General features: G+C 38.8%; 2 protein-coding genes across 4 annotated transcripts in view; both read right to left on the minus strand.

The window, feature by feature from the left end:
• Positions 1-3,489: 3,489 nt before the first annotated feature.
• The window catches only part of LOC129769048 (lachesin), a 42,911-nt gene continuing 20,427 nt past the window's right edge, over positions 3,490-25,973 (minus strand). The window contains exon 2 of the mRNA XM_055771060.1: positions 3,490-4,509. Within this exon, the coding sequence (XP_055627035.1) occupies positions 3,971-4,509 (539 nt within the window). The 3' untranslated portion in view covers positions 3,490-3,970. The remainder of the gene's footprint in view (positions 4,510-25,973) is intronic.
• LOC129769047 (uncharacterized) lies at positions 4,516-8,518 on the minus strand. 3 transcript variants are annotated; one of them, XM_055771058.1, is made up of 2 exons: positions 7,528-8,518; positions 4,516-7,437 (listed from the first exon to the last, which is right to left on the minus strand). In XM_055771058.1, the coding sequence occupies exons 1-2, from the start codon at positions 8,497-8,499 to the stop codon at positions 7,213-7,215; spliced, it is 1,197 nt and encodes a 398-aa protein (XP_055627033.1). In that variant the 5' UTR covers positions 8,500-8,518; the 3' UTR covers positions 4,516-7,212. The 3 variants fall into 3 exon arrangements, with proteins under 3 accessions (XP_055627033.1, XP_055627032.1, XP_055627034.1); XM_055771057.1 differs by having other exon boundaries at positions 4,516-7,443; XM_055771059.1 differs by having other exon boundaries at positions 4,516-7,443; positions 7,505-8,518.

The raw sequence follows: 25,973 nt of genomic DNA on the forward strand, positions 1-25,973 counted from the left end.
CTGATGGAAGACAATGCGGCCTCTGTTTATCAAAGATGGCCTCTTCTTCATGAGTGCTACCTTCAAGCGGTCCAGTTGTTGGCAGTACAGGTCCGAATTGAGCGTTTGGCCTTAGGGAAGCAGCTCATAATAGATTATTCCTTGACAATCCCACCAAACACACAGCAGAACCTTCCTGGCCGTTAATGAGGGCTTGGCCACCGTCTGAGCCGCTTCAGCGGGCTTCAACCACGACCGTTTGCGCTTCACGTTGTCGTAAGTGACCCACTTTTCATCGCCAGTCACCATCCGTCTCAGAAACGGGTCGATGTTGTTGCGATTCAGCAGCGATTCACATGCGTCGATGCGGTCAAAGATGTTTTTTTGCGTCAACGTGTGTGGCACCCATACATCGAGCTTCTTTGTGAATCCAAGCTTCTTCAAATGGTTAATAACGGTTTGATGACTTATCCCCAGCTCTTGGCCGATGCTACGGCTGCTACTATGCCGGTCTTTCTCGGCTAATTCAGCGATTTTGTCGCAATTTTCGACGACAGGCCTTCCGGAGCGTGGCGCATCTTCGACGACCTCTACACCAGAACGGAAACGTTGAAACCATCGTTGTGCGGTGGAAATGGAAACTGTATCGGGTCCATAAACTGCACAAATTTTATTGGCAGCTTGAGATGCATTTTTGCCTTTGTCATAGTAGTACTGTAAAATATGTCGGATTTTCTCTTTATTTTGCTCCATATTTGCGACACTATAACTCACGAACGACTTAACCAAACAAAACACTGTCAAGGACTATATTATAGCGCGCAAAAATACCTTTCCAACAAGCTATAGTATGACTCGATACAATGAATACAACTAGAACTTCGCGCTTACAACGACACCTCGCGGAAATACCGCAGGACTTTTTTGACAGCCTAATATAAAAATCTCGTGTCACGGTGTTTGTTACCGAACTCCTCCGAAACGGCTCGACCGATTTTGATGAAATTATACTCAAAATACTTGGTAGGTATGAGAATAGGTTGTTAACTATAAATGATACCGGTAGGATACCGATAACCATACATTTAATACCGAATAGGGTGGCTCTATGCAGAAAAAAAGATCTGGATATTTTCAAAAATTTGACTTCATACCATACATATAACCTTAAATTTTGACCTCAATTCCCTATTTTTAATTGCGATTTTATTTTTTTTGTGTCAAAAATATTCTAATAATTTAACCGTTGTTCGTTTTTTCAACAGAACGAATTCATTTAAGTTGTTCAATGACTGATGGCGTAACGCCCGCTTCATTGAACATCCACAAATACACAAGTAACATCAATTCATCTAAAGCAGGGAGCATCTCCGACGAGCTGGAAGCCTTTTTGAATGAGCATAATGAGTTATCGAAATTCTTCAAATCACATTTGCTCGGATTACAAAATGACAATCACGCTATTGCCATCAACCCTGATAAAACATCAGCTGGAGAGCACGTGTGTAGACCCATAGCACAAGCGCTGCTTGAATCATGATAGCACGGTGACACGATAAATTTAATGCGAAGAAAAAACAATAATCTGGAATTGCGTTCATACGACCCTCGCTATGTTCTTCTTCAATGGCACTAACGTTCCCCAGGTTTGCCTTCTCAACGTAGTACTACTTGCGTCATTTTTATTAGTAAATAGTTGAGATTTCTATGACGAACAATACGCCTTGAATGTATTCTGGAGTGGCAAGCTCAAGAATACGCGTGACTACAGTGCAAATCAGAAGGGTTACTTTAACGAAAAATCTCTTGCATAAACATTAGACCAACGAGTCCCCGTCACAGATACTTAATTCATTATGAACATCATTTCTCATTTTGATTTATTATTTATGAACATGCGACGAAACAAACAGAGGGCGCACTCGAAGGATTTTTATGTTTATCATATGGTGATTTGACATGGTCAAGAAACGCCAATTCAAGATATCGTAAGCTGTGCCAACAATTTATGGTCGACATATACGCGAAGGTAGAGATTGAACGACTGCAATTCTTACAACACAATCAACAAAAGCGGTGCGAGGAATAATACATTCACTTGCGAGACACTATCATGAGCAACGCCGACACAGCTTTAGTTATAGCCAGGCCAAAGCGCAATGCATTGTAATGACATTGCGCGTGTGTTCAAATACAAAATGAAGTTCGATCGTATTCGTCCCCACATATTGGTTGTATTCTGTTGAATGGAAAAAGCGCAATTTTGCATTCTGTTCAAGCTCAAGTCCAATCGAGTTGAGCAAATGTGACAACCTTGCCACGCAATTCGACGTAAACAACATTGGTCTCCATGTTCCATTTCTATGAAGCAAAAATAGTAATCGTTTTTCGGGTGGAATAAACACGCAAAATTTAGCATTCAAACACATTCAAAACAAATTTAGCATCCAAACGGAATCGAATAATAATTTTAATTCATATTTCAAAAATTTAGAATTATTTCCGGAATTATGCCGATCAGATAGAGAGTAAATTGAACCACAAATACGGATGACTTATTTTGACCAAGGCGAACGAATTTAAGAGTGTAAAAGTCGATTTCGATTGAATTGTAAAATCCGATCACTCATATGCATATATGAATATTGAGTTCTACAAATCGGTGAAAAGTAATAAAAACATCCATGAATAAAGGAAGCAATATGGCTGTATTTCAAACTTAGATTACCGATGTGAATACTCCTCGATTGAATGACAACGATAAAATAACGCGATTCCAAACAGGCCGATTAATCAGCTCCATTGAAGTTAGCTGGCGTATCGCTGTTTTCCAATGTATGAACGAGACCAAGCTGTTATAAACTAAGCCATGTTGAACATCACATGCACGTATTTTCTAAAAAGTAGACAGCAATAAATATTGATTTTCTATATTTCATTTTTTCTACTTTACGGCAAACTTATATTACTTTTTTCAGTTGACGTTTAACTTTTAAGAGATCAAACATGTCAGTTACGTTAATGAAATACACCAAGAAACATCATATAACCTTTCGTTTAAATCATTTAATTCGTTTTTTTATCGGTCACATTCTATTTATTTTAAAGATCGTTAAAATATTTAAACACACTTACAATACATTAATGTGTTTTATTCAACACCCAAAATATTCTCTAGAAATAATTTATTTGGCTGAACAACGTTTGCCTGGTCAGCTAGTATTTCTATAAAAGAATGTCCACGTGGACAACAGGGGGAGGAGTGTGGTCAATGTCCACGCTTGTCCACGGAGGGAGAGGGGGGAGTCTAGAATCGTGCATTTTCTGTCCACGAGGTATGTGGACAGCCCCTAAGCTGCTATGCTGCAGTGGCTTCAGAAAGCGGAAGGGTAAGGAGCCACAGGCTGGTAACATACAAATATTGAATGATAGGTGTTTTAGCTTTCGGGAATCTTTGTAATATTTTTTTTCAAAAAATCAAGCGAATTTCGAATATCATCAAACAAACACTTCGTTTAAAAATCATCTTTATTGATTTATCGTTTTTGTTTTCATACCTTTCTTCGAATTGCTAACCAAAAAGTGTTAGTACGAAAAAATATGTTTTTTTCATTTCACAATTCGCATGGATATGTAAATTATTTCGATCCTCATAACGCTGGAATGGTTGGAAAACTTTGGACGGCACTAGGTCCTGTAGAGATTCAATAATACTTAGCATCTTAACTCGCGATCCTTACCACTTAGCTCGCGTCCTAACCTATTCTAATAGAGTAAACTAAATTCACCTCTTCCTCCTCATACTTTTTGTAGCATTATACTACGCACTATCTATGTTACATGACCCTTTTCCCTCGTTGAAAAGATTTTAAGAAAAGCCAATACGTCTCTGAGCGGCTGGAATGTTTGCTACGGGAGGAGGGATAAAGGGCGTGGCTTCGGAGTTTCTGATCGCTAGATTGTAACGAATAATCAGCAAGGGGGAACAACCCTAATATATTGCTACAAGCGCCGTGACTAGCAACAGGAAGGTTGAAGCGGTAACTGCGCTTGCATCCCCTCCATAATACGATTGGCCACAAGCAGGGGGACACACCGGAATGACGGTTTCGAACAGCTCCACTTTGGCTTCGGCTTGGCCGAGTTTGTTGATCGCCCGACAGTAGTATTCCCCGTACTGACGCTTCTCAACAGTGATCACACGCAGTGTTGTGTCGGTGAATTCGTCCGCCGTGGCAAACAGTGAGATTCTGTAGTGCTGATTGTTGGACAACTGGACATCATCCTTCACCCAGACGACAGCTGGCGAGGGATAAGCTTCCACGTGGCACTCGAGATCCATGTCGTACTGCAGGGCCTGACCGAGACGGGGCCGTGGTACCGTGATAACTGGGGCAAACTCCACCTCCAAATTGATGTTACGCCGGTCGCCCTTGCTGACACCGTTGTCCGCCACGCAGTAGTACGTGCCGCGATCTTCCTTCTGGACGGAGTTTATTTTCATCACGTTTCCGGTATAGATTGCACCACCTGCACAAAAAAAGAAGAAAAGGAAAAAAATACATTAAAATTATCGCACCAACATACGTGTCACATGGTCGATAGGAACTGGGCAATAAAAAAAAAACGCTTCCGGTGCAGTGCAGCGCGCCAGGAACGTTTTTGCGGTTTAATGGTTTCGGGAGCGTTTTGTCAGGTGGGTGTCAGCGTTTTTCGAAGGATGGAAAAAAGAATGAATTTCTTCCACATGTGTAATCGAGCAAAACGTTTGCATGAATTATGTTATTTTTTGTAACTTCGGTAACAGCTGCAACTAACGGTGTGGGTGCGGGTACATTGAAACGTATCGCAGGGAAAAAGGATAAAATGTGTACGTTATGACCGTTCCAGTTTGGGGGAAAGGAAAAACCTATATCTTTAAGAAGTAAAGAACAAAAAGTATGTTCATCGTGTGAAGAATCATGCTTTTTACTTGAAGGATTACAAGTCACTTACTTTCATAAAAACCTCAGCATTCCTTGCACCAAATTGTCCCATTCTGGGATGCTTCACAGATAAATAATTATTCCATAAATTATCCTAGATTTCCTTTTTGACGTAGGGTTACGTCTTTCGGGAATATATTGGGGATACAAATTGAAAAACAAAAATCGATCCCATCGTAAAAAAATGTCCAATTACAAACGCTTATCGCTCAGCCATTTCATGATGGATTTATGAGATTTTCACATCAACCGATTCAGGCACTTCTTAACACAATTATTTACAACGACTAAAATAATATATTTTATGAAACTAACTATCGAAAAATTTGAAAATCTCAACCGTTAATCAAATGGAAATACCGCATTCTGATTGGTCGAAATCAAAGATACAAGCACTTACAATTATTTAACTGATAGATTTACGAGAGTTTTGAATTAATCGATTTGTGTAACAATTATAACACAACAATTCGTTACAGTGAAAATGAATAAACTAATATACTTTATGAAACTATCAAACAAAATAAAAATCTCAAGCATTATCTCAACGGAAATCATGCGCTCTGATTGGTCGATTCACAATAGCAATCAAAACCAAGGTGCCTGAGAAAAAAACGGCATTGGAAATACAGGGCGGACTCGATTATACATGGTCCCCAATTTCTTTTCACTGTATACAATCGAGTCAAAAAATATATTTTTAATTGTTTTATATACATATATTTTTTGCTTTTTGAATATAAAAAAGGAATTTAATTTTTGGTTCATCCTTTTATGGTCTGAAAACACCTTTCCCACATAAAAACATATATCTGGAATCTTTCAGAATGCGATAGAGGATCATATTTGAGGAAAAAAATCCTTCTACGCATTTGGTCGAATTTCAATAATGGCAGAGTTTTGTTTCGTGCTCCGTTGGCTGAAACTGGCTCTACTTCGAAAAGAACGCTACGTACAAGGATTCTGTTACGTCCATTTGAAAGATTAAAAAAAATTTAGTACATTTTTATTTGTGAAATATCTAAATCAGTGAATTTAAATAACATTTTGGAAGTGAAAAACTTAGAAGTTAGTTACACTTCAAAATGTTATTACTAATTTTACCTCAAAAATGCCTAAAAACATAATTGTTCCTATCAACCAAATTAAAGTTCTCTAATTGCTCTACAATGTGCTCTTTGACACCCAACTTCTATCTTTCTTAGTTTCGCTGCAATATCATTTTAAACAATTCCTGACAATCCTTCAATTAAAATATTCAAAAATCAGGATTTTCACTCTACTGTAAGTTACTATAATTAATAACTAATAAATTTTCGCCCTTACTTTAAACAAATACATTTACAGTCATATTTGAAATATAAAAGAAAGTTCAATCTGTATATTATGATCAAAAAGTACCGGAGATTTTTTTTTTATTCAAACGTACCGTGCATGCGGGAACCGGGTTATTTTTTTTTTCTTATATTGGTACGACCTCAAGACGCCTTTCTATCCCGTTTTGATGCCATTCGATCATTAGTGTATGTCTGTCCGGAAAAGTGGGCCGATAGTTCTTGGATTTTGCATGATGATAACGCGTCATCGCACCGAGCCCGATTTATACCGAATTATTTGATTATTATAAATACCGTCTAGCAAGCACTGTATTCACCTGACATGGCCCCGTGCGACTTTTTTCTGTTCCCCAAGTTGAAGTTGCCACTTCGAGGAAAAAGATTTCAGTGATCGAGGAGATCGAAGAGAGTGCGACGAAGGAACTGAAGGCCATCCCTTCGTCGGCTTACCAGTGATGCATGGAGGACTGGGACAAGCGTTGGCATATGTGTGTTGCTTCAGAAGGATCATATTTTGAAGAAGATATAATAAATTTGTCTGGAATTTGGCTCTATTTTGTGGTATTTAAAAATTCCCGGTACTTTCTGATCATAGGATATAATCAAGTCTACAATTGTATATAATCGGTTCTGTACATAATCGAGTCCGACCTGTACATGCAAGTTGGGGGATCTTTTGTTGCTACTTAAATGTCTTTCCCTAACACAGACTTCCAAACCAAGGAGCCTGGAGAAATCAGCATTGCAAATATCTGCATGTTAGGGGCATTCTTGTATTGAAAGTAAGGTGAGTGATACGATTTATTCTAGCAAATAAAATAAAATATGTCATGCGGATCATGCATTGTAAAACTTTTTGCACAAGTATAAGTTTAAAATTGTATATGGCAGTGGTTGTGTTAAAAATGACTTCAAATATTGTTCAGGATAGGTAGAGGCGTTAGTTTATGAATTGGCCGTCTCAGCAAACCCGCCTTAGTTCGAACATCCACCACACGGATCAATCCATCTGCTCCTATACAGGTTGATTCGACCTTCCCCAACCTCCATTTCTGAGGAGGTAAGTTATCATCCTTGATAATCACCACTGTTCCAGGTAGAATGTTTTCCTTCCTTTTATTCCAATTTTGTCGGACCTGTAACTACAAGAGGTATTCTTCAGACCAGCGCTTCCAGAATTCTCGACGCAGATGCTGGACATACTGCCATCTGGAAAGTCTATTCACCGGGATTCCATCATAACTAGGCTCCGGAATGGCAGAAAGAGGACGATCGATCATAAAATGGCCTGGGGTTAACGGCTCGAATTCCGACGGATCATCAGAAGGACCGTATAAAGGCCGAGAATTGAGTTGAGCTTCGATTTGACAGAGCAAGGTCGAAAACTCGAACATCGTCAGGAGGCTTGATTGGCACTTCTTCTTAAAGATGGTCTTGAAGCTCTTCACGCCTGCCTCCCAGATACCGCCCATGTGCGGTGCATTTGGGGGAATCATTTTCCATTCAATCTGCCAGGGTTGACAGAACTCGAATATCTTGAAGTCGGTATCTTGCTGCTTGAAAAGACGATACAGTTCGTTTAGTTCATTCCGCGCACCTACGAAATTTGTCCCATTATCCGAATATATCTGCTCGGGGACACCACGACGAGAAACAAATCGATGTAGGGCAGCTATAAACGCATCGGCTGACAGATCTTCTACTACCTCCAAATGAATGACTTTAGTGACCATGCAAACGAAGACGCACACGTATCCCTTGACAGGTGCTAGCCTTCTTCCAGTCTGCTTGATTAGTATAGGACCCGCGAAATCCACGCCAACTCTTATGAAAGCCGGAGCCTTATCGCACCTTGCCATGGGAAGATCTCCCATGAACTGACCAGCACAAGGAGGGTTGAGTCTAAAACACTGCACGCAATTCTTTGTTACCTTGCGAACAGCTGAACGGGCTCCTAAAATCCAGAATTGACGACGAATCTGGGCCAGCAAAGCAGATGGTCCAATGTGAAGGTTCTCACGATGTGCTGTCTCAATCAAGCGTTGAACGATTTCATCCTTATTTGGTAAAATCCACGCATGCTTAACTCCATAAGGAAGACTTGAATGTCGCAGTCGTCCGCCGACGCGAATCATACCAACGTCCAAAAAAGGATTCAATTTAGAAAACCTTTCACTGTATTCACCGGACATCATCATGGCTATCTCTTTACCAAAGTGCCGCAGCTGAATTACCTTGATTATGACTTTTAAAGACTCTCGCATTTCAAACACACTGGGAAATCGACCAGTGATTCTCCTCTTGACCACCTTCTCCATTGCATTCCGGCAGAAACGCAAGACGTATGCCAGAACTCGTTGCAGCTTTCGAAAAGACTCGAACATATGGAACACCGGCAAATACTCCAATGACACAATCGTTGAAGCTACAGTGGCTCGCCGCATCTCAGGAACATCTTCATCAGGTAGAAGCTCTGGAACCACCATCTGATATTCCTCGCTGCGCAGGAACAATGGGCCACTCCACCAAAGATCGTTACTCTTAAGAACGTCAGCAGATTGGCCACGCGACACTACATCGGCTGGATTTTCAAGCGTATCCACATACTTCCACTTAAATTGTGAACCGGTAGAGTTTATCTCACTAACCCGATTTCGTACAAACACTTCTAAACGTTACGGGTTGACCACAACACGACGAGGAATTTGGAGATTGCTAACTCCACTTAAAGCACTTAATAATTTATTACACTTTCCCTTCAAATCACCCGTGAGCTCATCGTCCCATCCCAATTCTTCCTTCCATATGGCTTTCATCAGAAGTTTGCCGATAAGAATCACCGGCGTCACAAGACCCAACGGGTCGAACATTCTCGACACGAGCGACAGCACTTGTCGCTTAGTTACACTGTCTTTACACACGGTTGAGACGGAAACGAACTGCATAACATCCAGAGCGGGGTTCCACATTAATCCCAACGTTTTAATCACCTCATTTGAACCATTTTCGTCAATGCTGACAAGTTCATCCTGATCGCCTTCCGGAATCCGTTTCAGCAACTCAGGATGATTAGAAGCCCATTTATGCAGATGAAATCCACCTGCCTTGAGTAATTCTATTAACTGCACTTGAGCTTCACTTGCTTCATTTGTCCTTAATTAATTAATTAATATTATAACTATATATTTAGTAAAATACATTTCATTTATTTGATTGGATAAAATTCACGACTATACGCATCGAAAGCACAGTGAAGAATCCGAAATATGGCCACTTTTTTCCTTGCCGGCTGCAGTTTCTCGCTGTCATGATGGTACTGCGTGCAGCGATGTGTTGATAAATTCATCGGGGTGCATTTGCTGATGCACTGAGATAAATTATTCGCGGAGAACGGCTCGAACAAATATGAAACGATTTATTCCCATTTTTAATAAATAAAAACCAATGTGTGTTCCCGCTCGAAAACGGATCGTCCGATTTAAGCTGTGTATTTTGTTGCGTTCATTTCCACACAAGGAATGTTCATGCGGCGAGAAAAATTGGAAAAGTGAGGGAATATTCGGAGAAGTAATTTCCCATATGAGCAATCCCAAATGAAATCGTCCTAAAAAATGCAGATTTCAAAAACATGTATTTTTTATTCGAATGAAAGTTTTGTATTCCGTTTGGGTTAGAGGGAATATGAATTTTCCACAGAGCAATTGGGATTTTTTTTGACTCAAGTGTAACTTTTGGAAAGGGCGTATCGATTTTAGTTAGAGAAATCTTTGATAATTTATATCTCAAAAACTATGAGTCGTACCGAAATAGTGTCTTGGAAATAGTTATAGAGAATTGATGTTAAAATGTGAAAAAATATACACTGAGAAAAAAAAATAACACTCTTTTTTTTTTGTATTTACAACTTCAATTTGTAATATCCAAAATATGTATTTTTTATATCCAAAATATCTATTTTTTTTAAAAAACTTTTCATATAAAATAGAAGTCATGTAGATATTTTCAAAAATGAGTCCACTATTTTTGACGAACTTTGTGAAACATCGAATTTTTATGAATTTTTGAAACTTCGAATTTTTGTATGTTAACAATCATTTTTCGGTACAAATTATGAATAATGATGCGATTTAAAATAAAAACGCTCTTCATCAATCTCCTTCTAAATGCAGCCATTCTCGAGATATTTGAAAAAAACATTTCTAATTTATTGTTTTTTTTAATTTTAATTTTTTTCTAATTTATATATGTATTTTTAATTTTTTTTTATTTTTTCATATAGAATAGAAGACATATAGAAAATTTTAAAAAAATGTCCATGATGGTAAAACTATTTTTGACAAACTTTGTGAAACATCGAATTTTTATGAATTATCGAAAGTTCGAATTTTTGTATTTGACCAATCATTTTTAGCCACAAATTATGAATCCTGGTGTGACTTAAAACAAAAAGGCTATCCATCAATCTCCTTCTAAATGCAGCCATTCTCGAGATATTTAAAAAAATATTTCTTTTTTTATACACAGTTAGTTTACACTGACCCGGCCAACTTTGTCCGCCCAAAATTTATTTTTCGTTATCACATTCACGTTTCCATACTAAGCGCACGTTCGTGGGTCCAATCGCAGAACTGTTCATTGATTGATCTTCTAATCAATCCTATAAAATTACTTTTTACTATTAACTTCCTAGTACTTCTACCAAAACTCGTCATTATAACATCAGATTATTTTCAGACACAATTCTCGTTCAAGATTTTTCAACCACTTGCGAAACATTTCTCGTACCGAAAAACCCTCACATCCCGCGTTTGGCTTCATATGCTTGATTAGTTCTCTAGTTATGCAGAAGTTTGTGTTTCATTTGTATGGCAGAACTTGACAGATTTGTTCATGAAATTTTATGAATTTGCTTATAATTTTCAACAACTTTTCCAAATACATCATTATGGTAAAAATATATGTTTAGGCGTTGCGTTGAAAAACATTCGAAGACATGTGACCAGTTTTATTTTTTCTATCGATAGGAACTCCAGTACCGCGAATATAGAAAATAAGCTCGAGTTTCTATGTGGCTCGCGGCGGCAGTTCATTATCCTCGCGACTTAAATTCCGCGTAACCAAATTATTGTTTACCATTATACATAGCTGCATCACCTGTCAATATAATTATTACGAGTCTCCACATATGATGCTTCAGACAAGGATAATATCACCGAGGCAAGTTTGCTATTCAAACTTAAGTTTAAGAATGCACTCTAAGATGATGGATTCTTCGGTGTTGTCTTATGAAATTTGTGTGAATTCTGTAGGGAATTCAATCATAGAAAAAAAAACAGTAACGTCATTTTTCAATTTTAACAAATATTCCGGTAATTGTTATCCTGATAACACGTACACGTAATAGGCTAAACAATTAATTAAAAGCAACGAAAAAATATTTTTTTAATTTTGTTTTCCCACTAGAAAATATAGAATGGTAAATATAGACGTCGAAATATTGCCCCGTTCATGTCCACATTCGAATGTCGCAAGGTATTCTGAACATTATTTCACCGTGAACTGTAAAAGGATATGTTAAGCAACTCTCGAGTTTTCGATGGAAATTTCCATATGGATGCAATTTCATTCAATCGGATCTCTGCATGGGTCGAAAAACTTCGTTGCTTCGAGTTGCTTCTTGAACAACTGTATTCTTCATCCGAATTACTTTATTGAAGCACGATGCTCATTTACTTCACGTTCACTGGCGAACTTTTAATATGAACGTGAACGTGAACAAGAACATTCCATTCACCACGATTTTCTGAGTTGTTTGTTCACAATGTGATTCACTGTGAAATGATCGTACCATTTCACCACCTGTTCAAGTTCACGTTCACGGGAACTCTAAACCAGGCTTCACATGCGTTCTGCTTGTGAATGACCCTATCGTTATCTTTTTTAGATTTCTTCAAGCGTTTTCGTTGTATTCATTCGTTCTGTCTTACGCAATCTGCTTTCAACATGTATTACGTTCAGCTGCACATTACTCGTTCTCAAACAGTTCCCTTGTAATCAGTTGATTCGGAATCAGTTCGTATGACGAACTACCATTTTGACGTAGAACTACGTCTTTGATTAAGGGTGCCAGATCAGAGACCTGTTTTTATGAAAAAAAGTAAACGTTAATAACTATTTTTGCAGCGAACGGATTTTAGCGATTTACATATCAAACGAATCGAAAATTCCCTAAGATTTGTTTGATATGCTATACATTACAGTCCCATAGTATTTTTCATTTCCTCATACATTTGTTCTGTCCATTTGTGTGCTTTCCCGAACAGAGCTGTCAATAACGAGCAACTTATCGCCGAGCAACGAAGGGGAAATCGTAAGATGTAAAGTCTCCGTGAAAAAAGGAAAAGAAGAAGAAGGAAGGGGAATATTTGCCTAGAGTATAAACAGTGGATCTCGCTGAAGCAAACTTTCATTCTTCGTGAGGAAATTGACTGAACAAAATCGTTGCTGGGCGAGCTGGACGACGAGGGATCGAATGCCTTTCTCAAGGCAATGGGGGTGGAGAAGTAATATTATGGATAAAGTAAAGTCTTCCAAGGGCCTTTTTGGAAGTTAGAGACGAATGAACTGAAGAAGTTTAAAGTCTCAAGCAAGAAAGGAAGGCAAACTTTCAGTATCGTTCTGTATTCTTCCTTGTTTTACGTCATCGCATGTTTTTGTTTCGGATTGAGCTGTGGACGCGACCAAATTACTCACTCGCTGATATCTCTGGCATTGCAATCATTGCATCAAACGACATTGTATTAAAGTTCTCAGCTACACAATTGTATGGGGAATCATCAAGCTAGGCTATCGTCAGCTCGCCAAGAATAAATGTTCTATTTTGTCAGTGATTTGGTTTTGCTTGCCAGCAGCAATACTTTCTCCACTAAGGATGATAGCTGCGCCTATCTCGAGCATGTATTGTTCTACGAGCACAAGAATGAATCATCAAACAATTATCGTTAAATGATTCTACAATAAAAAAAACATTTCAGGGCGACCAAACTGGTAGAATGGTTATTTCAAAATTTTCGTAGCATTATAAAATAATATCCGCAGTTATAAACAAGCGACTTGAATTAAACTACAGCGTAGTTCTACGTCAACAATGCGGTCGTGTCTTGAACACATCCTCCTATACTTTTTTTAAAGAACAACCGTTCGTTTAATCTTTTTAGCAAACCAGTTCTTTCGTACCGTTCATGAACGGTTTTCCTGTCTCTTACCTCTACCATAGATGCTAACGCCCGAATTCAAACTTGCTGTTTGTTGCTCTTCCCCCACAGCGCAAGCAGCAAGTAAAATCCAAAAAATATGCCTACTTTATTCGCTTAATTGTTTACTTGTTTTACTATCTTCACTGTATGTGTTATAATAAAAAAAAACTGAATAAATTTCCAATCTAATGGTATATAGTATAACATATATCGCAATAACTATTTTACATAATATGTATTTGAAAATTTTTCATGGGGTGATCCCCTATATAGAAATCAAAGACGTAGTCCTACGTCAAAATTACTTTTTGCATTTCAAATGAGTTCTATATAATAAAGTAACATGTTTTTTGTGGTGAGAAAAATTGATAATTGTGTTCGATGATGATAATCCAGGGGATTAGAACGCAAGAGATGCAAGTGACTTGATCGATTTCTCTTCATCAACTTTTTATTTAGTTAATAATTCAACTGCAAAAACGTTCCAATTTAAGTTTGCTATAGAATCCGATAGATGAGGCTCTGTCCTATCTTCCACATTGTCAAATACAGCTGGGAATGTATTTGCATCAAAGTTATGACCATAAGAGATAGTCGACGTAGAGAAATCGATCAAATCACTTACACCCCTTTTATTCTAAGCCCCTCATATAATATTGGTGAGTTTTTACATAATTTCATCCATACAGAACAGCCATCTCGTCCAGGGCTACAGCGGTTTTCATCACATCTCATTTCATTTCGACACCTTCAATCGTGATACTCGGTTGTAACACTCGTGGAGTGAACAAACAATACCCAACAACAAAACAAAAAGGCCAATAGATAGCCTAACGAAATTCTACGCCAACTATGCAGTCGTGTCTCGGACACACAACCCTCTTGTGACTATTTTCAATAATTTGTTGTGATCAGTTAATCGATGTATCATGGAAGAAAAGATAATTGAAGAATAAAAAAATTACATTAAAAAAGAGCTTAACAATCATTTACCGTTTGCTCTATGCATAACACACTTCGAAACAATTCACAGCTTTTGTTTCAAGCATAACTGTTTTTAACGTAATTTGGATTCCATCTATTTTAACCGCTCAATAATCCTTACAAAACCTTTCCCTGACGATAGCATACATCCATTGTCGTACCGATAGGTAACTTCACCGGCCGGAAGTATTCATTTATGCGCCTATTCATTCACCGCGCACTTCCTTACAACCAAGTCGGATCCGATTCAGAATTCGGCTGGGGTAAAAGCACCGAAAAAGGAACCTCCCGTCCTAAATTCCGTTTCCCTTTCCAAATTAGCACCCGGCGTTGCCGGTAAGTACTATTTCCTCTCAATTAAATCTAGTTCATCCATCACTAATTTTAGGTTTCAAACATTTCGTGATTTCACTGATGCATATTAGTTACATCCGAAAGTGGGGAAGGGCAATATGCTATTGAATAGGTCCTTGCCTGATTTTGTGGGCCCTTGCTGAGTCCTACTACGGCGCGACGACAATTAGCATTTTTTGTGTACGTAAAGGCGTTACGAATCACGCTGATTAGCACCATTTCGTCAATTGAAGGGCTGAGAAGCAAGTTTACTCTTGCAATGGATTTCTGGGATGCTCGGTACCTTATCCGAACAGCAGAAACCGAGAAATAGAAACTCGAATGAGATTTAATACGCCGAATGAAAGACATGTGACATAATCCACTTAATGCTTTAATTGACTGTAGAAAACGGGGCAGTAGAGAACGTTAACTGCATTAAATCACCCAGTCGCACTATTGGGAGCAATTGAAAGCGCCAGCTGAAAAAATCATCCCAACGCAGTGTGTCTTCTTGCTCGATATTATGCTACACTTTCCCTTTTTCCAGATCTGTTTCTGCGGCTTTTGTCTGATAAGTTAATCTACTTAGAGCGTAACCTCATGCACAATATATAAGTACCCGATTCCTCCAATGGGATGTGCAATCATTGATGAAAAAACGCATCAGCTGAGTGGGTCGAGGGTTCTTTGGCAAACGGCGTTCCATCTGCATTTGAAGCATTAATTTCCCGCTTCCACTTCCTATCGAAAACAGAAAAAACGCAACATATTTGTTCCTATCCCTTCGGATGACATGCGGGACTTCAACCAGCCGAAAACGTGACTGCTCTTAGTGGGTAGGAATAATGTAACAACAAAACCGCCATCCAGAAGCCACTAGAGGGTGTCATGTGATAAATAAATGCGTAGGCAGGTAGCGTGTCACAAATTACTTTTCGCCGCTGTATTCTCATCTGCTTCTTCGAAATTCTATCGGAAACCATCCCAAAAAAACAAACGACGGCTGACTTCTGAAGCGCAATCGTGAAGATAGCTAGCTCACTAACGCGTTTCATGTGCACCCATAAATTACGTTCTTTTTAGTGCCCATTGTTTGTGGCTCTCTGCCTGTCATACACGGCTTCCGCACAAATTATGTGCGCTTTTTTTCTGTTACCGTCGTTACCAACGTCACCAACCGGTTTGGCGTGGTCGAATGTGTGTGTGTGTGTTTGTGTGAGCGGTTTGTCATCGCCGTCATCGTCGAAAGTGTATACACCACGCGGATGACAGCGACCTTTCGCCAATGCCTCTCCGGTTGCATAACTATGCGTTGTCAGAGGGGTTGAAAAAAAGGAAGCGTGTGATTGATGGTAATTTGGAATGGGGGGATCATGTTATTTGATGCATATATTTCACCGGCCGGTATCGTGGTTACTATGTTGGGGAACTGACACGTTTGTCTTGTTTGTATTTCTTAGGTATTCGGTACCAATGCTAAAATCAATTCACATGTTGTTGGTTACAGCGTAGTAAACAGTGGGTGCCACAGCAACCCCTTCAACTAGGCTCGAGGGACAATGATTGTAGTCGGACGTAGATTTGCAAATTATTGTGCGGTTCACAGTATTTTCCCGATTATGTTCCAGAAATTGGAGTTAAAACAAAATGGGTTAAAAATACGACTTTGTTATTCAGTAAATTGTATTTAGACTTCAACACATATTTGTCAGCGGTCCTCCAATTTTCCGGAGAACCTTCGAAATACTCGTCTACAACTGCAATAACTTCTTCTTTAAAAAAAACGCTCTTTAAAATTTTTTAACGTTGGTTAAAAGCCGGAAGGAAGCACCATTTGCATGCACTTGTCAAGATGATGGATTATTTTGTCAAGATTGTCCCTGCAGCTGTTATTCACCTCTATTCCGGAACCCGAACGAGTTTCGAAGTCCGACCGAGATCGACTTCTGCATTTAAAAATCTGCCCGAGACTCAAACCCATTCGACATATGCAGAAGTAGCAGCATTAGTTTGACTCAGACAAACGTCAAAAGGAGGCGATCTGGCGTAGTGGTAACATCCGTACTTCTCACGCTGAAGGTCACGAGTTCAATTCTCACTCCCGAAAGTCGTTCAAAAATGGAAGTAAAAGTGACGAACCAGTCAATATGTGTTGAAAGTCACTATAATACAGAAAAAAAAACGTCAAAATAATTCATTCGTATTTGTGAAGCTATTTACTCTCTAATTCTAGGTAAATTAAAAAAACTGATAGTGAAAAAATCTGATACGTAATTTATGTCTGAAGATAATTTCATATTATAATAATAAGTACCACTACCTAACGACCTAACTACCTAACCTACCACTAACGTATCGAAAAAATGTAGAAAGTAGGTAAAGTTACGGTCAGGACAACGTACTTCAACTAACTAAATGACTCCAAGTAAAATTTTCATTAAAAAATTACATAAAGACATAATATTTTTTGATGTATTTTATCGAGTGAATTAACACAATCAATCAAACAATTTTGATGTACCTGCTTTGTTCTCTACTATGAAGTCATATTTAGAAGCTGAAGACATTTTACGTAGGAAATTTTGATTTTTTGGGAATTTTATTAGGTGTACCGGTAAGTTCCTTCGGTTTTACAACAGATGGCGTAACTTGACTATTATTCCAGTGAATCAAATTTCCAGACATTCGTTGGAAAGCTACTGTCATTGCGCGTCTTTTTCAGTATATGTCAAAAAGTAGAAGCGTAAACAACATAGTTTTTGGCCTCTTCGAATATGTTGAATTTCATACCAACGAGAGTATTTTTGCGGGGAATGTTATTTCATTACTTCATCATGAAGAAAAAAGCTGCGGAAAGTCATCGTATTCTGGTGGAAGTTTTCGGTGACCATGCTCCAACTGAGCGAACGTGTCAGACGTGGTTTGCACGGTTTAAAAGTGGTAATTTTGACTTTGAAGACGAAGAACGTTTTGGACCACCAAAAAAGTTTGGAGGTCAAGAATTGGAAGCTTTACTCGATCAAGATCCGTCACAAACGCAACAAGAACTTGCAGATACACTTGGAGTAGCTCCGATCGTTTAAAAGCAATGGGAGTGATCCGAAAGATAGGACATTGGGTGCCGTATGAATTGCAGCCACGAGACGTCGAACGCCGTTTTTTCACGTGCGAGCAACTGCTCCAACTACATAAAAGAAAGGTTTTTTTGCATCGAATCGTTACTGGCGATGAAAAGTAGGTCCATTACGACAATCCTGAACGACGGGCAACGTCCCCCGGTTATGCATCAACATCGACGGTCGCGCGGAATATTCACGGCCAGAAGGTTATACTATCTGGTGGGACCAGCTGGGTGTGGTGTACTATGAGCTGCTAAAACCGAATGAAACCATCACGAAACCATCTACCGACGACAATTGATGCGTTTGAGCCGTGCACTGAAGGAAAAACGGCCACAATACAAAGCAAAGACACAATAAAGTTATTTTGCAGCACGACAATACTCGGCCGCATGTCGCGGAACCTGTCAAAACATACTTGGAAACGCTGAAATGGGAGGTCCTATCCCACCCGCCGTATTCTCCAGATATTGCACCGTCCGATTACTACCTTTTTCGATCGATACAACATGGTCTGGTTGACCAGCACTTCTCCAATTTTGATGAAGTCAAAAATTAGATCGAATCGTGGTTAGCTGACAAGCCGACAAGATTACCAGAAAGATGGAAAGATTGTGACTAGCCATGTGCAATACTTTGAATATTAAATTTGTAACCATTTTTGCATAAAAAAGCATTAATTTTTGACTAAAAAAACAAGAAACTTACCGGTACTTCTAGTAGTAAAATGGTTGGAAAATGGTTGAAAACACTCCGAAAAATGCATCGTGTTGTAGAAACTTGCACAAAAGATGTTTACAAAAATGTTCAATTATTCGTGTTGCATTAAAGGTCGTTCCAATCAGCTAGATGTCCAATTGTAACGTTTTTCCGCTCTCAATATTAAAAAAAAGAATCATTGCCGAATATTTTTTAAAAAAAAACAACAACAACGACATCTATTAGGGGTCCAGTTTTCCTCAGGTATCCATTATCGATAATGACTATCGATAAGGGAACGACGTACAGTTTCACGGCGAAATCGTTTGCAAGAAACTTTCGGGCGGAAATAAGTCGCCATTTGGCATGCTACGGCCTCGGCCTACTATTTTCAGGAACTCTCGGCCATTTCGTTTGCGGAGCGGTCGGAGAGTGGAACGATTTTTTCCTAAAGTGAAAGTACAAAAGGTACTTAGTGGAGATGTTGTTTCGATAGATAATAGAAACGGTAGTTTTCAAAGTACGTTTAGTTTATATAGATTTATTTTTTTTTTGTTTCATTAGTGAACTGAAATTACAAAGAAAATATTATTGTGTTCCGCTTGAATTTTATTATACAAGGATAGCAGGTAAAACCCTGCGCGCAGGTAGGTGCTAACTTTACGCATGGCCATGTCGTGAAACGTAACACGTTACACGTTACGTTAATTTATGTTGAATTTCTTAACTTGGAGAAATTTGGGAAGAGAGAAGGATAAAAGGGAGAATTAGGGTAGGAAGAGAAGAAGGAGAGAGTAGGTAACAAGTAGAAAATAAAATTGTAAATAGGGTTCTAAACACTGTTTTCTTTCCTTCATTGAGATAACATTTCCTAATAGATTTTATTCATTTCTCGAAGATTGGTGATTGATTCGCTCTCCCAACGCTTTCATTCGGTTTGGTGAGATTTTTGAAAGTGTTTCTTTGTGCGTTCGTGAAATCCGCGCATTGGTCGGACATGATTTCTTGCAAGAGAGTTCACCTGTAACTACGTGACCTCTTACTGGAATCGTACGTGATCGTTCGAGGCTAACTTGACCCTGAGCTATTCTTGTAGTTAGTCGGGCATTAATTCAACACGACAGGTGGTCTCCCTACTGGGAGTGGCGCTAAAGCCACCGTGTTTCACTACACTCGCGTGTCGGGACTTCGAACGGTTACACAATTAGATGTATTAGAGTTCTGGAATAATTTTTGATCAAGTCGAACCTGCTAAGCTATAACATTGCAGATAAAAAATGTTTCTGAATTGAGCGTTCTAGTAGATCATTTGAACGTTTTATTTAAGTAGCTGAAATTTTTTAATTTCAGTGAAAACCATGAATATTCAAATTTTTAAAAAATATTTGGCCAATTATTTCGAAAACCAGTATATTGAACTGTAAGAAACTGTTTTTAAGTTTGGGAAAACAAGTACTACTTAACATGTCCGTCTTACCCCCATTTCTTCTACGTTTTTACTGTATAAATTCTTCACGATTCCTTGCGTTTCGTACTTTTTCCATAGGGGAACCGGGGTAGGGGTATAACGGACAGGTGGTTAATTTGTATAGTTGCATTATGAATTTTAAATTTCTGTTGATGGGAACCTCTTCTACATGCTATTCTATGATATTTAAACCATCCTTTGACAATGAATACTGATCAAAAGTGGAATAGGGAAATAAAAACCGAAAATCAAGCATGATTCCGCGTGTGGATGTAATTTTTTCGGCTTCGATACTAAGCGTTTTGAGTGGTTTAATTGCAAAAATGAATTCGTTGATGTTTATACTTCGGTTTGCGAGTTGACAGAGAAGCGATATTAGGTATGCACGGAGAAGTAAATTATTTCGTAAGTGATAAATTTAAATTATTGAAATAATTACACTGGTGGGGTTGAAATGGACAGTCACATCCAATGCATGATGGAAAGTGAAGGGAAAAATATTAAAATCTTTTTTATTTTGCTTTCTCTGTTTGTTCTATTTCGGTTACTGGACACACAACACTAAGAGAGAGCGAAATTATTCCTCTCGCGAGCGAAAAACTTCTACGCTTCGTATATTATTAACCCACCTACATGTCCATTATACCCGCACCGATAAAAATGTTCTACTTTTCGACTTGTTTTAATTTCAGTAAAACACATGGAAAAACAATTTTTTATAAAACATCTGGCCAATTATTTCGAAAACCAGTATATTGAACTGTAAGAAACTGCTTTTATGTTTTGGAAAACATGAGTTTCCAAAGATACAAATGAAGTTCTTCTCAATATGTCCGTCTTACCCCCATTTCACCTACGTACCGCACACCTCCAACTCATATGACGCACTTTGTGGCAATTATCCGCTAGGAAACACCTTGTTTTTGATTCTGAATCACAACATTTCTAATTTCAAGTGAAATGCTCCCACTTCCATTAATTTTTGAGACCGCGTGTAACCAAACCCGCGACGCGTCCACATTTTTCAATACTCAAATAGAAGAATTTGCGAATATAAGAATAACCCAACGAAAATCTACATCATAGTCATGCATTTATTAAAAAGTTTGAAAGAATCTCAGTCATTCTTTTCTCAAATATAAGCAGAGACAAGCCTTCAAAATATTACCAACTCACCGATTAATTATAAACCTGTACGTGTGCAACAATCTCACATGCGAGCAAACAGTGCCGGAACAGCCTTGAAAGGTTTCGTGTAAAGTGGTCGTTTCCAACCGCCGCTCCTGCAACTGCATCAGAAGAAGGTGCATAAGAATGATCGTTATTCTATACTTAAGCTCTCCCACACGTACACATAGAAACAGGTAGCGGAGAAAAAGCAGGTTGCCAGAAGTGAAAGCAGCAGATTGCGTGCATCTGGTGCTGTAATATTTTTAAAAGGGGAAGGATCGAAGGAATAAAACAAGAAATGATCGATGAAATGACGATTTTTTCTGCTTTTGCCTTCGTTCATCTTCTCAGAGGTGAAGTTTTTATATCCTAAACAAATGCCTCCTCCTTATCCTGTCTTGTTTTGTTTAGCAAAGAACAGGTAGAAGGTTCATTTATTGAAGTTTACGAAGGACCTGTTTCTGTGTGCCAGCAACAGACTATTTCTGTTGGATGGAAAGCTCGAGGAGAAGAATGACTATGAGATATTATTACACCAATCGTGGTTTCTGGAATTCCGTTTGCCCTCATGTTATTGAGGGTCTGTTTGTTTTGAACAATTTAAAGTCTACCCTCCCATCGAGACGAAACACTTTGTTACCATAATCTATTTTCATTTGAGGCCGTTTAAATGTATGATTGCCAATGAACGATCAAATGGCAGTAAATTGATGTCACTTAAGTAAAAATCTAATTGTCATAATTAATAACGTTTTGCTAGAGTTGTTGTGTGCCAGATGACGCTCCTGCTTTCGACCTTCCAGTACCAGAACGTGCACTAGTTAGTGCTAGTTCGAGTTCGAGTGAAAGTGACCGACAATTGAAGGGGAAATGTTGTAAATGCTGTGACTGTTCATGGTAGCGTGCCATCGATCCACTCTGGAAGTCAATTTTATGACTGCGCGGCATGATCGTTCCCTAGTTGTTGATGATTGTGCAATGATTCAATGGCTTTCGCGGTTAGAAGAAACAACACCGGAAGAGAAGTGTGAAAAAAGCTTTGTTCTGCGTCGCATTAAGCATGCTTCCGTGGCTAAAGGGCTAACTTTCACTTGGCGAACAAACAGTGTTGGACAAAACAGTCGATCATGCACGATCATTGAAAATTGACTTTCTTCATCAGATGGCTGCAATACACAGTGTGTCAATTAAGTTTTGGGACTCGAACAGTATCAAATTATCATCTATGAGGAGTTTGATCTACCGATTTGGGAGTTTGCGAGCTCAATATATTCTGCTTGGACGGGGTTATCATCGATTGACAGGTTATTCCACACATCAGTAAACGATTCCCTCGCATACTCGATATGTTTCGTTTCCAGTTTCGGTCCCTTGTATTAAGGTTTTCATTCAAGTGAGATCCCTCATGAACATAAGGAAGTATTGACTGCTAACTTCCGGGAAAGAGGAGTGATAAGACGTTCAACTCGGTTAAAAGCATTACGCTCTGGAGCATTTCTAGTAACGAACATTGCATCAAGATTCAATTGATTGATATGATAAATCGAAAATAGCTATGACCTTTTTAAAACGAGGATTCTCATCTGGTCCTCCATACACATTAATTATGTCAGTAATCATAATTAATCAGCACATTAATTATGTCAGTAATCACAATTAATGTGAATGAAGGAAATTTTGTTACGTAACGATCACGGCTAAATCCTCCCGCCCTTCCCCCACTTTAAGTAACTTAATGAACATTGACGATCAGGTATTGATTCAGTAGCTGGACAACAGGAGGAAAAAATCTACTGGACGATGCAGAATCTGCAGAATACTTGAGCAGCAAGGGAAAACTTGAACGACGATTGTAGCAATCAAAGGTATCAACGCCCAGTTCAAGCTCAACGTCTATAAACGGATTGATGAAAACGCTCAGACAATAGTTTTCGTACAGAGGGCATCAGTAGCTAAGTAGCAAAAACTTGCAAAAGGTTTTCTTGTAAACTAACCATTATCCATAAAAGTCGTTTCTTCAAGAAAATGATTTATTTCAACGTATTTTTTTTACCGGTAATGAAATTTTTATAACCGAATAACCGGTTATTGAAATTTTGGCACAGTAATGCAATCCCTAGCCGGAATTCTATCAGCAAAAAAAAAGGAAAAAGCCAAAAAAACTCAGACGGTGTGATCGAATTCGTAGATGCGGCTAAGATGGATTCACAAATGAGAGCACAACATAAACGAAAATTCTAAAATAGAATAAGTAATTGGTAGAATGCTAGAAAGATTCTGTTTATGCGGGAAATAAATTGAACACCTCAAGAAAACGTAATCCACAACAGCCAAGTGATATTGTGTTCCTCTTTACTCACATAGTATCACTTGGCTTGTTTCACATTGAGCAACAATCACACAGAGAGATTAATTCTCTCTGTACAGAACGTTTTCCGTGTTGCTTTTGATCGAGGATTCGTTGTTACAATATACCAGCTGATTGTACAGAGAATAAATAGAAGTCATAAATGTATCATCGATAAGCTAACATTATATCGAATAAAGCTGTGTTCGCGTTAATTGTCGCAATTTTGAATTTATATCGATTATTTTAAACAGTGTCCGAAAAACTATACCAGTTGCGCGCGAACATTGGTCCTTCGAGCCGGATAGTTTAAGACAAGTTTTTCGGACAATTCATTCCGATAAAGTGTGAATAATGAATAGCACAATCGTGAACAATTGATGTCCTATTGTAACGGTGAATAAGAAATATTCTCGTCTGAATTTGAATTCGAATCCACGAATTCACGTATTGCGGAAAAGTAACTGATTGTGAACCATCTACGTAAGAGGTGAAACTAGAAAAACATCGGAAACAGGAGAATAGTGCGAGTGGAATGAGCATTGCAGTGTGGTGGAATTGATCTAATTTGCGCCATTGCGGGACAACTTATGTGCCATCGCGGAGAACAGACATAATCACAATCGCGCACTGGAAGCTGAACTACTGGATTGAGGATTGAAAGGGAAGTATTGCATGTTCTGGCTTAGGTGATGTTGCCCAGCAAATTATGAAATAAACGTAAACAAAAGTTGCATGCGTGTTTGATTAATTTTGGCTTTGTATGAGTTGTGCCCTCAGTCTAGTTGGTTTTAAATGCTGCTGGATTTCTGTGGTTGTTTTTCGAATTTCATTCAGCAAAGTTTTATCGCTGTAGTGATTTCTCTCGCATATCCTGTATTTTTGTGAATTTTTGTGAGTTACTGGAATAAATTATTACAAGCGCATCAAAATGAGTACCGAATTGAGAACGCTCACAAAAAGAGAACGGCAGTTGTTGAGCAATTTGGATGTCGTGGAGCGGTTCATCATTAATTTTGAAGCAGAAAGAGATGGAAACCAGGTTGACATTCGGATCCAAAGATTAGAAGAGGGGTGTAAGGAGTTCTATATAATCCGTGGTAAAATTGAGCTTCTGTTGGAGGATACAAACGTAGATAGGATTGATGATGAGGACAGGGAAGCGATGGAAGACGCAGATCAACAACGTGAGAAGGCTAACTTCAACGCTATGCAAGAATTTGAGGATCGGTATTGTGTGCTGAAAGCACAACTATTGGAACTGAAACCCATCAAGACTGAACCTCAGAAGTTCGATAGTAACCCACATCAGTGTTTGCAAGCAACAGTTTCAACGGTTTCACGGGTAAAGCTTCCTGAGATTCATCTTCCAACATTCAGCGGAAACGTGAAGGAATGGGTTACATTTCGTGACACATTCCGTAGTCTAATCCATCATAATTCGCAGTTGATGGAGATGGACAAGTTCACTTACCTTAAATCCTCGCTTACTGGAGAAGCGCTGCAGGAGGTAAATGGCATCGAGTTTTTTGCTATCAATTATTCTGTCGCATGGAAGATACTGCATACCAGATACGAAAACCAGAAACTTATTGTGAAGGCACACCTGGACGCTCTCTTCTCTGTCGAACCACTAAAAAGAGAAAGCTACGACGGACTAAATAGCCTCATCTGCGAATTTGAGAAAAATCTGCAGATGTTGGAAAAAATAGGCGAGAACGTTTCCGGTTGGAGCACTCTATTAGTCCACATGTTATGTTCAAGGTTAGATTCCGCTACTCTACGAAATTGGGAGACACATCACAACAGTAAAGAAGTCCCTACCTATGAGAAGCTCCTGACATATCTTCGAAATCACAGTTCTGTATTGCAGTCAGTTGTTTCTGTCAAACCATCAAGTTTAGATAAACGTCAACCCAGGGTGGCAGTGTGCCATATTGCATGGAAGACTCTTGCAAGATGTCCCTTTTGCTCCGATTCATGGCATTCACCCTTTCAGTGTGCGGTATTCAAATCTATGAATATTCCTGAGCGGAACAACGCTGTATCGCGCTACCAACTATGTAAAAACTGCCTTCATCCTGGACACGTCGTTAGAAATTGTGAAAGAGGAACATGTCACCACTGTCGCCAAAAACACCATTCGATGCTACATACCGGACAGATTAAATACTCCGTTCCACAGCCGCAGTCAGCAGCAACGACGTTGAATTCTCCGACGCAACAACCACAATCCATGCAACACAATTTAAACCAACAGACACACACTCAGTCACGAAACACAAACACTGCA

The sequence above is a fragment of the Toxorhynchites rutilus genome, chromosome 2 (assembly GCF_029784135.1).
Source record: "Toxorhynchites rutilus septentrionalis strain SRP chromosome 2, ASM2978413v1, whole genome shotgun sequence".
Classification (NCBI taxonomy): domain Eukaryota; kingdom Metazoa; phylum Arthropoda; class Insecta; order Diptera; family Culicidae; genus Toxorhynchites; species Toxorhynchites rutilus.

Coding starts and splice junctions, on each gene's coding strand:
- LOC129769047 (XM_055771057.1), bottom strand. CDS start 8,499: ATGATGATGTCCGGTGAATACAGTGAAAGGTTTTCTAAATTGAATCCT. Junction 7,444..7,527: donor CTAGTTATGATGGAATCCCG/GTGAATAGACTT, acceptor TACCTCTTGTAG/TTACAGGTCCGACAAAATTG.